The sequence below is a fragment of the Penaeus chinensis genome, chromosome 14 (assembly GCF_019202785.1).
Source record: "Penaeus chinensis breed Huanghai No. 1 chromosome 14, ASM1920278v2, whole genome shotgun sequence".
In the NCBI taxonomy this organism is placed as follows: Eukaryota; Metazoa; Arthropoda; class Malacostraca; order Decapoda; family Penaeidae; genus Penaeus; species Penaeus chinensis.
This window is the reverse complement of record NC_061832.1, coordinates 16,106,183-16,117,708: the sequence shown is the minus strand read 5'-3', so window position 1 is coordinate 16,117,708 and position 11,526 is coordinate 16,106,183. Positions and strand designations below refer to the sequence as shown.

The 11,526-nt window shown below is 45.5% G+C and overlaps 1 protein-coding gene across 2 annotated transcripts; it reads right to left on the bottom strand.

Moving 5' to 3' along the window:
* Positions 1-992: 992 nt before the first annotated feature.
* Positions 993-11,129, bottom strand: LOC125032140 (mitogen-activated protein kinase kinase kinase 1-like). Of its 2 annotated transcripts, none has more exons than XM_047623180.1 (9): positions 10,985-11,129; positions 8,789-8,967; positions 8,167-8,519; positions 7,829-7,999; positions 7,371-7,564; positions 5,760-7,232; positions 5,175-5,598; positions 4,522-4,796; positions 993-4,206 (listed from the first exon to the last, which is right to left on the bottom strand). In XM_047623180.1, the coding sequence occupies exons 1-9, from the start codon at positions 11,051-11,053 to the stop codon at positions 4,054-4,056; spliced, it is 3,291 nt and encodes a 1,096-aa protein (XP_047479136.1). In that variant the 5' UTR covers positions 11,054-11,129; the 3' UTR covers positions 993-4,053. The 2 variants fall into 2 exon arrangements, with proteins under 2 accessions (XP_047479136.1, XP_047479137.1); XM_047623181.1 differs by having other exon boundaries at positions 8,200-8,519.
* Positions 11,130-11,526: the final 397 nt, after the last annotated feature.

Here is an 11,526-nt window from a genome sequence, read left to right as displayed (position 1 = left end):
CCATATAATCCCCCAGCCTTGATTAACAGACAGAAACATAAGATAATCATACAGTTGCTCCATTCCAAGAAAAAAAGAAAAAGAAACAATAAAATATTTACTTATTTGTTGAAAATTTCTGCCGCGTCATGTAAGGTCATCGGCTGGCTTATTCAAAACATAGCGATAGGGTTGGGGCTCGGGGGCGAATCCCTCGGGTAAGGAAGTCATTTTTAGTTCATGAGGCGATGTTTGTGGATTAAGGATCAATGGCCAAAACCAATAAATGTGCTAGACATCACAGGTCATACAGCATTATGATAAAGTATTGAGGTGGAAAGGGTAAAAACTAAGTTAACGATTAGGACAAATGGACAGAAGGAGGGGATGAAGAAGAGAAGGTAGAGAAAAGAGAAAGAAAAGAAAAGAGACCAAGCAAAATGAGCCGAGGCGAGGGTTCAGGTTATCCCTATACTAGGCCTCAGTCTACCCCCCCCCCTCCCCCCCGCAACAACAATGAGCAAGGGAATGGGGAAAAAAGCACTCCATTTATTACGATTATTATATCATGCAACTCTTGCTTGTTGCGTCCATCTGTCATTTTAAAAAAATGGATGTTTAACTTTTGTATGTTACCATTATTTAATTTGTATGTGGTTCTTATACTTAATTTTAGATGTGTCGTTTTTTTAATCTTTAAATGCATATATCAACTAAACATATATGCTTATTATCAAACTTCTAAAGTCTAATATTATTTAAATTTTAGATGTTATTTATGTTGAAACGATAACATCATCCGAAGTATTTTTGTTAAATTATCAGTCCTCGGAAAACAATTAAAAATGATCAATATTTATCAATAATTTGTTTTTCTTCCGATGGATACCTGACAAAAATCTGGTGGAAACTCAAATTAAACAATGTATATTTAATACAAAAATAAATCTGGCATGAAGTAACCCTCTAAATCAGTACACAGACAAACGGAAACAGAAAATAAAAAAACAACGTATTCTTTTATTTTTATTAAAACTACCAAAATCAACTACGGAAAAAAAAAAACCTTACCGACATTAAGGCTTTCTCAAACTTGGTCCCAGACATTCACAAAAGTTTTACATAAGAAATGCAAACAGTGAACAGTAGAAAAATAGCTTAAACTAGGATTGTGTGCTCTGTACATTTTGGCACCTTGAATACAGGGCTGTTTTGGTGGGGGAGGCGCGGACCGTGGTGGTGGGTAACAGGACAAACTAACTTGTACTTTTAGATCAGAATCGAACACAAATATCTACGTCAGTTACCGAGAAAGAGGAAATACCTAAACAAAATCATTAAGAAAAGAAAGAGAGAGAGAGAGAGAGAGAGAGAGAGAGAGAGAGAGAGAGAGAGAGAGAGAGAGAGAGAGAGAGAGAGAGAGAGAGAGTGTGATTAAGATCCTAAACTATTTATATAAAAAAAAGTGTAGCAAACATGTGTAATAAATAAAAAATGGTACAAAAAAACGTCTAAAATAAATGAAAGAAAACTAGAAGAGTTTAAGGGGGCACCACCACGTTTCCAGACTCCCCCTCTTAACACCTGTTTTACTCATGTTTCCTTTGCGAAAACTGGATAATTGGCCGCTTCTGGGAATAATAATAATAATAAAAAAAAAAGGGTCTCTCAGTCATTCGTTCTGATTTCACCTAATTTCACAGACTCCTTGTGTGTTCGTTTGTTTTGTTTGTTCATTATTTTATTACTATGTTTTGAGGTAACAATACAGTTTCGTGTAAAAAGTACACATTTGTTAGATGGTATGAGAGCCCCTTTCCGTAAAATTTCAAGTGAATTAATTTTTGTTTTTTTCGAATATGAAGGCACTTTTTGTCAGTGGGTTGGTTCTTGAGAGGGTTAAATATATATATTCCCCTTAATCTTCCTAAAATTTCCATTAGTGGGGAGTTTCTCCAATTGTTTTAATTAATCCCCGACTCACACTAAGTACAATCTCTTTTTTTATTTTTATTTTAAAATTCAGTCATGCGTTTAAAAGGGCAAGCACCCGGACCTCGTGATATAAGAACTTTGGAAGAAGAGAAAAAAAAAAAAATATTGAAGAGTTTTTGTTGTTACTAGTATTGTAACCATACCAGAAAATTCCAGAAAAAATAAATCTTACTATAAGACTATGATTTAAAATCCCCCTTTTGATCACAGGCCGGGTGCGTGTCCCCCTGCCGACTCTTAAACACTAGAAGAACAAACATGGGTCACTTTGCAAGGCAATGTTGCAAGCTCACTTTTTGGCTCGTTCAAAATTTCGCGCCAATGAGACTAAGTGATTTCTCGAATGGTGGTGTTTGCCGTGAGCTCGCACTTTTACCTCTGTAGTACTGGACCCAGGTACTTTACATGGCTGGTCCCATTCACAGCATTGTTTATGGTTGTCTGAGTAAGTGATATTATTCTTGAAACAATCACGATCTTTTATTTTCTTTTTTCCTTCGATTAACCAAATGGAAATAATTTTGTTCTTCCGTTGACTCCGTTGCTGAAACGGATGCTATACTTTGACTGAATCTTTATGTTTTGAGCTCAGTCGAAGAATAGAACTTGAACACATAAGTTTTTTTTTTAAGTAATTAAATAATAACATATAACATTAAAAAAAAAGGTTTTATACTTCACCAAATTATGGTGCACCTGAACACTTTCGAAAAATATCAAAAGGTATGAGAAACTGGGGACAGGACAATATCAGTAGGAGTAACAAGTAAAAAGGAAACACATCGGAAATAATTTAAATAACATACATAAATAATAAAAGATAAGTTGGTCCCCTAAATTACACTGAGATCTGTAGTCACTTCGTAAAGTGTTACAAATGCAATGGAATTTCACAGAATGACGGCAAAAGTCGGAGTTTTTTTAACAGCCGATGTCTCTGATTCGTGAGCCTGGCAGGTAAGGGACGCACATACGCCTCTGCTGTTTCTGGGAAATCTGTCAATATCCCGTTACAGATCGACAGCTGTGGTGTCTTTACCTGCCACGCCCACTTCGGTCAGTGTTTATTTTTTAAAGATAAACGTAACAATAGGTAATCTTGGAAGTGTCGATGGTGATTTCCAAGGGTTGTTGGTTGTGAGGTGAGCTGACAGCACCAGCACAAGAGGCTGTTATGATTACCCCAACGAAGAGAGATCAGAAATTCATGGAGCCATTTATTGTGATTATTATTTGTATTTGCTTTTCCAGTCCAGCAAGGCTGATCTGACGTATAACATACAAACATTTAGTATATCCTTAAAATTTTGACGTTGAAAAAAAAAAAAAATCTCAGTCGAAAGGGATTTGTTTCCAATAAACACAAATTTAGTGCACTACTGCCACCTCGTCGACCAGTCTTGAGGGACGAATGGTCCCGACTCCGCCTTCCAGAGGACACTACCCCTCCAGGTACCCGCACCCTGGCACCGCAGAGCCCTTCCGATGCACGACACCCTGGTCAGTGCCTCTTCGGAGCTCGCGCGGTCCTCAGCGTCACAGGCACCACTGAAGGAAGCCGTCTACGACCTACATACACTAAGCTATGTGTATACTGTTGATATATACACTATAGAGCTAGACAACCCCATGCCACGCTCTATATGCTCTGCCCGCTCACATCTATCTGATTTTGTCAAAGAGAAGAGCTTAACCAATCATTATTGAATTAAAAAAAGAAACTAAAGTAACCTATATAGTGAAAATTTGTACTATCAGAATTTCAAGACACACAGAGGTAAATATTGAAATGGAGTAAAATGGATTTGGCATTTCTAATTTCTGAATCTGAATGATCTTTTTCTTTTAGATTTGTTCTTTGTATCACTTGCCAAAGCCGTGAATGATTTCTTATATCAAATATCTATGGCAATCTTTTTTCTTCTTTTTTTTTAAACGTACTCTGCAAATACAATATATCTATCAAATAATTTAACCGCTAGATTGTTCGTCAGAATCATTGTTCTACAATTCTCGAGTTGCCGAAAGTGAAATTTAATTTTCCTCTTGCAGATTGTGATCCTCTGGTGCGAGTGCGTGTCATGGCGGCTGTGTTTTGAAGCACGGGTGTTGTAGTAACTCCTTTGCTGGCGGTCGGTTCTCACTCTTAATCTCCAGGCAGCGGAGAGCCAAATCTCGTGTTGGGGCTGACAAAGTCTCAGGTACGGTAGGTGGTCCGTTACTTGTAGCAATCTGAAATGGATTTGGAAGATTTGAAACATAGCACGAAGACAAGGTACGAATGAGAATGAATATCTTCACAACGATGCAAGATTTGAAACGAATCCTGAATAAAAGGTACGAAAGAGAATGGATTCCTTCATAGTGCAGGAGATGTGTTTTCATTCATACCATTTCTACATCTGTCGCAATAGAGAGAGTTCAATGAATCTTTGGTACAAGTACCTACTTTCATTTTTTTCCGTCTGTCTGCATTCTTAAACGTGTATAAATCCTTGCAAAACAGTAAAAGCAACACGGACAAACGACAGAGGATAGAAAAGTTACCTTATACATGAGCTTGAGCTGGTTGGAGACGTAATCGGCCCCCCACGGAGGTTTGGTGGTCGCCATTTCGATAACGCAGCATCCGACGCTCCACACGTCACACGACCGGCCGTAGTCCTCGCCTCGTAGGACCTCGGGGGCCATGAAGGCAATCGTACCTAGCAGCTGCCCTTGGAATTCCCCGGTCACTGTAGATTTGCTTGCCATTCGAGCGGCCGTTCCGAAGTCTCCGATTCTTAGCCACTGGCCGGTGCTGTCCACTAAGAGGTTTGCACCTGAAGCAAGAAGTGGACTCGATTAAGTGAATATGAATAAGACATTATTTGTCATATTTGGGTATCTGTTACAAGGAACGGATAAATCAATAATGTGCGTAGAAGTGTTGACAATTGAAATAGTCTTTGGAGGTTCAAATTTTGCTTTCATAAATTGCGTTACATTGCGTGCCTTTGATGAATTCCTAAGTCAGTCTGCAAGACAGCCAACCGTTCATTCCAAAGAGAGGACTATTACATAGAAATACTTTCAATGTCCTTCACATAAAACTACTAGTTTCCTACAGGTATTTATATTACATAAATTAATTTTCCTTGTCTTCTACAAAAGTTTGCATTACGTATTACACTCATTCACAACCGTCCACCTGAACTAACCTTTAAGGTCGCGGTGCAAAATCTTATTATCGTGTAGATAGGCTAAACCGGCTAGGACTTGCTTTGTGTACTTGAGGATGACCTGCTCGGAGAACGTGCCGTACTTGTCGAGCATCGTGGCCACGGAGCCTCCAGCCATCCACTCGGTGAACACGGAGAAGGACGTCGAGTGTCTGGAAGCTCCGAGCAGCCGGACGATGTTGGTGTGGCGGAGCCGTGACATGATTAGGATCTCTTCCTCGACAGAAGCCTCCACTCGCTCCTGCTCCTCTTCGCTGTTACGACAGAAGGAGACTTGCTTCACTGCCATGAGCGTGCCTGTTCGGACATCCCGTGCTTGGTAACACGAGGAGAAGGCACCAGTACCTAATAAAGGGCCTCTTACCCAGTCTCGGCCCTCCTCGTATTGTCCACCCTCCACATTCTGAAAAATAACGCGTTTTTGAGAATTGCTTTGAAATGAGTTACACAAACTTTGGATACATGTAGTTAAATGCTCATCCTTTGCACAAAAACACTTTTAAACACCAACAGTTTTATGAATTATTAATACAACACGTAGTCAGCTGTACACAAGACCCATACCTGCTCATAAGGGTGTAAGGCATCGTCGAGGTGGGCTGGCAGCAGGTCCAGGCCTGGGATAACGGGTAAAGGTGCTTCCTGGGCTGCCCACGGATCCCCACCATGCTGACCGTTCATCTCGCTTTGGTTGACCGAAGGGGCGGTTTCCCTGACCGGCGTGCAGTGCGGTGCTGTCGGCGTGGCTGGAGTACTCACAACATCTCTAAAGGAAAACTGAGGCGGCGCTACAGAGCTCACGGGCGTCTGAGGCGACACGTCGAGCGCGTCGCCGTGGCTCTGTGACAAGCCACTTTTGTGAAGGCTTCCGCCCATCTTTACGGGACTCCATCGCTGGAGACGCTGCTGTTGTACTGGAGAAACTAATACATTTTGCACGACAAAGGGGATGTCGTGCTTTGGCCTTGTTTTATGATACAATCGTAATTTCGCTTGTTTTTCTTTGAACTTTGATTCAAAACAGTCTAATGGCAGGTGAGTCGGTCTCGGCGGGGAAGACGTCGGTCCTGCGGGACCTTTGCTTGCTCTGTCCGTATCCTTGCTGGAAGACATGAAGGACTGCCGAGCGGGTGACTGCGAGGAGGACCTTAGGGCTGACAGCATTCTAGACGGCGAGTGCGACACAGAGCGGACCAGGCGAGGCCCTGCCGTGTCTCCCAGGTCCCAGGATCCTATGCTGAGCTTGCCCTCCAGGCGCGCCAGGGATGCCTTGCGGTCACTGTGCTGTCCCTGCATTGAGCGTAAGCGCCTCTTCAGACGCATCTGCAGCGAGACGTCCAACTTGGCAAGCATGTCACACACTTGGTGGAACACTGCAGGCTCTGCGGCGGCAAAGCGAGCCCCGCAGATGTACACCCGGCGAGCAAGCTTACTGACAGTTGCATGGCTGCTGCCGAGCGCCTTGAACGCGAACTCCACCACGGTCATCAGGCGGTCATAATGCTGTAGCTTATAGCCCGACTCTGACGACTGCAGAGGAAGATACTGCAACTGAAACTCGGAAGGAAACTCGTCTACCAGGCGATCCAGCACACACAGGCGGCCCAGGAGCCACTGCCAGGGAGCCTCCGACGGCGGGGAGTCGTCTAGGATGCAGGAGAGAACATAGGATATCCCCCCCAGCCCGGGGGTGGTCCCCTGCACCTGGGTGCCTAGCGCCAGCTCCCCTTCTTGGCCTCTACACAACTCTAGTATTGAGTCGACGCTGATCTGTGACGTGCGTCTGTTCCCGTCCGCACACTTCAGAAGAAGCGTGTGAACGAGTGGACGGAACAACTCCTGCAGTGAAGTCACCTCACTCCCCGCCGATGGACTTAGGTGTGAGAGCAACACGCGGACACACCGCAGACATGCCAGGTACACTTTGTAGACGGGGTCGTTTGCCACCTGTGCCAGGATATTGGCGCAGCAATGGATAACTTGTCGTCTCTTCTCCTCCCCCGTTACTAGGCGGTCCCAGTGCAAGACTTTCACGACCTGTTGGGAGGCAAAATAAAAATAGATTGACGGATCTGTAAATCGCCTAACTGACATACATACAAAATTCCCTCAAGCTGACAATACAACAGACATTTCCAAAAGCACTGCAACTAAAAAGTATCAAACCATGTTTACCTCGTGAGCCAGTCTTCTCAGACCAGTTTCTCTGACGGCCCAGTCACGGGAGAAAAGGCAAGCCACAAGCTCCTTGCCAAACACCTGTACCCAGCTGGCTGCAGTGGACTCGTGCTCCGCGGGAATCGGCTCACTCCTCGGCAGCGGGACAGCTTCCTCCGATGTGCTCGCTGCGATGGCCGCTGAGACCTCCCCTGCAACACGGGCATCGAACGTTAGCTGATGGTACTAGTTCGAAAGTCTTTAGGAAACATGAGCGACGCAAAAAGCGGTAACAAAATATCAAGCTGCCTCACAAGCCGCGCAAAAAATGAACAACATAAGGATAGGCACTAATATATCATACTACACAACACGTTACCTGATGGCACTAGATTTGACATCATCATCATTATCATTACAAAAAAAAGGTCACTAAAATTCGCCTAAAACCACTCTCCAGCGTGACAGGCACTTACCCCGGACGGTGGGTGGATACGCAGAGCCAAGGACACCTGAGCCAGAGCCTCCCGCAGGTGAGGAGTACGCGGAGTCTGTGTACGGGGAGTGGGTGTGCGGATAGGCGGAAGACAACGAACGGGACATGAGGCTGGACCCTAGGGGACTCTGGCGCCCGCTATTGCAAACTCCTGCAAAGAAAGGGGTCGAGGCACAGTTAATTGGGGTACCGCACACTGAAGGCGGGATATGTCAACTTTCTGAATAATAATCCGAGATGATAATGACTTTATCCAGTTTATCGAGAATAAGTATGGCACCTAACTACACATTTTCTCTATGTCTGTAAATCTTTTACCTTTCTTCCTTCCCTCCCTAGACTCCGCCTCACCTGAGAAGCTGGCACTCATCAGCGGGAAGGCATAGTCAGGTGCCAGGGGCGGGGTCCGGCCGACTGGAGGCGAGGTAGAGAGATGTGGGCGGGTGACGGGCGTGGACCCAGGGGTGGGCGTGAGGCGAGGGTGGTGTTTGAGTGGCCAGGGCGCCCTGCAGAGCGGGCAGAGGAGGGGATGTCCCTGGGCATTGCGGTCGGCTGCCCAGACGGCCATGCAGTGGTGGTGCAGCAGGTTCCGGCATCCCGACTCGCACATGACCAGGCTCTCGCCCTCCACCATGCACATCAGGCAGATCGGGCACTGGGACTCGTCGTCGCTGCAACGGGACGCACCCTCGTTAATGGAACCGACTCGTGCAGAGCAACGGATATCGACACAGCAACGTAAATGATACTAATATAAACTACTCGTCCAAAGCAACGGATAGCAATAAAATGATCAAACCAATCATAATATAACTCACTCCTACAAAGCAACGAACATCGAAAAAAATGATAATATGGCTGAAAACTCCTTGTTCGAAACAGTGACTAAATAACCCATCCAAACGAAGAATAAACCCGGCACTGAGCCTGGCCCCCTTACCTCGCGGCGGAGTCCAGGTGGGGGGAGGGCACGCCCGTGGGAGTGGCGGGGCTGGAGCGGCCCCCTTGCCCCCCAGGGGACTGCGCCCCCGACCCCCCAGCCCCTCCACTGTGCCGCTGCTCCCGAGACCGCACCGCCTTCTTCAGCCGCTCCTCGTACGCCCTCATCAGCTGTTCGACCTGCAGGGAAAGGCCGCAAAGAAACGTTTATTACTTGGCGTGGGAATGGCACAGGTTAGGGAAGGCCCGGCACAAGAACTACCTTGGGGACAAGTGTGTGTGAGTTTGGGGTGTGGGGGTGCGTGTGGGGGGGTGTGGGGGTGTGGGGGGGTGTGGGGGGGTGTGTGGGGGGGGATGTGTGTGTGTGTGTGTGTGTGTGTGTGTGTGTGTGTGTGTGTGTGTGTGTGTGTGTGTGTGTGTGTGTGTGTGTGTGTGTGTGTGTGCATCACCCATATAAACAAAAACACACAAACCAATAACTAAGCACATAATTAACAGACGTATACCATCGATAACCCCCCCCCCCCCAGACTATAACATCCCCGGAAGAACAAGGTTCTCATCATAGAAGAAGAAGAAGCAAAAGAAGAAGAAGATGAAGAAGACAAGGAAGAAAAAGAAAAAGAAGAAAATGGAGAAAAAAGAAAAGAAGAAGAAGAAGAAGAAGAAGAAGAAGAAGAAGGAGGAGAAGATGAAAAGGAATAAAAATATAATAATAATAAGAAGAAGAAGAAAAACGAAGAAGAAAAAAAGAGGAGGAAGCGCACACAAGCTAGCAACAAGCTCGCGTACTCAAGGTAAGAAGAGAGAAGAGAAAGAGAAAGAGAAAGAGAGAGAGAGAGAGAGATGACGAGAGCGGCGTCATGGACATGCTTGGTCATGCTCGCGAGTCAGCCGGATTATCCGTTATTTCCCGAGGTCTGCCGGATTATCCGTCATTCTCTCGAGTCTGCCGGACTGAGAGGGTGAGGGGGTGGGGGGTGGGGGGTTGGAGGTGGGGTTGGTGTTGGGGTGGGGGGTAAATGGGTTAGGAATCTAGGGATGCGAGATTGGACTTTCGTGATCTTTCTCTATCCGTTTCTTGCCCTTTCTCTCTGTCTGTCTGTCTGTCTGTCTGTCCCCCACCCCCCGGGAGAGGAAGGGAAGGAGACTGTGTGTGTGTGTGTGTGTGTGTGTGTGTGTGTGTGTGTGTGTGTGTGTGTGTGTGTGTGTGTGTGTGTGTGTGTGTGTGAGAGAGAGAGAGAGAGAGAGAGAGAGAGAGAGAGAGAGAGAGAGAGAGAGAGAGAGAGAGAAGAGAGAAAGAGAAAGAGAGAAAGAGAGAGAGAGAGAGAGAGAGAGAGAGAGAGAGAGAGAGAGAGAGAGAGAGAGAGAGAGAGAGAGAGAGAGAGAGAGAGAGAGAGAGAAAGAAAGAGAGAGAGAAAGAGAGAGTGTGCATATGTGTGTAAGTAAATAGAGAAAAAATAAATGGTAAAAAATAGAGATAAGAAGAAGGGAGAGAAATAGATAAGAAGAAGGGAGAGAGAGAGAGAGAGAGAGAGAGAGAGAGAGAGAGAGAGAGAGAGAGAGAGAGAGAGAGAGAGAGAGAGAGAGAGAGAGAGAGAGGGGGGGGAGAACACCAAACGAACGAACACCAAATAAGAGAGAGAGAGAGAGAGAGAGAGAGAGAGAGAGAGAGAGAGAGAGAGAGAGAGAGAGAGAGAGAGAGAGAGAGAGAGAGAGAGAGAGAGAGAGAGAGGAGAAAAACGAGCGAGCGAACAGCAAGCACGCACACACAAAGTAAGAAAACTCGAAAAAAATAGACAGAAGAGAAGAGAAACGGACGGACAGCAAGTACGCAAATAAAAAGAGAGAAGAGAGACGATAAGAAAGAGAGAATAGAGTAAACGGACAGCACAGAGAGAGAAAAGAGACGAAAAGAAAGGGAAAGAGAGAAAAGAGACGAAAAGAAAGAGAGAAAAAAAAGAGAAAGAGCAAAAACAAACGAAAGGAAGAGAGAGAAAGAGAAAAAGAGACGAAAATAATGAAAGAGAAAGAAAAGAGACAAAAAGAAAGAGAGAGAGAGAAAAGGAGACTGAAGGAAAGTCAGTATAGATAATGGCCAGCAAGCAAGTACCTCGAAACAACGGCCAGCAAGCGAGTACCTCGAAACAACGACCAGCAAGCAAGTACCTCGAAACAACGGCCAGCAAGCACGTACCTCGAAATCCTTGAGCGAGCCAGCCAACAGCACTGGGTTAGCCTCGGCGACCTGCAGGACCCTGACCATCACGAACAGTACGTGGACACAATACGGACCGTGGCCGCACGAACACGTCTGGAAAGCAAAGATTTAAAGGAGTTAGGGTCTAGCCTGGTTATAAGGCGCCTGGACAAAAAATGGAAAATGGGTTAGCAAGTATGGGGGGAGGGCTATTAGCTTATGCATCTGTCTGTCGGTCTGGTAATTTCTTTCTGCTTGTCTATCTCTGCCTCAATCGTTTTCTTTATCTTTCTCTCTCTCTCTCTCTCTCTCTCTCTCTCTCTCTCTCTCTCTCTCTCTCTCTCTCTCTCTCTCTCTCTCTCTCTCTCTCTCTCTCTCTCTCTTATTGCTTTTCTCTCTCTCTCTCTCTCTCTCTCTCTCTCTCTCTCTCTCTCTCTCTCTCTCTCTCTCTCTCTCTCTCTCTCTCTCTCTCTCTCTCTCTGTATCTTTCTCACTCATTCGCTATCCTTCTAAAAATATTCTATATATACGGCATATTC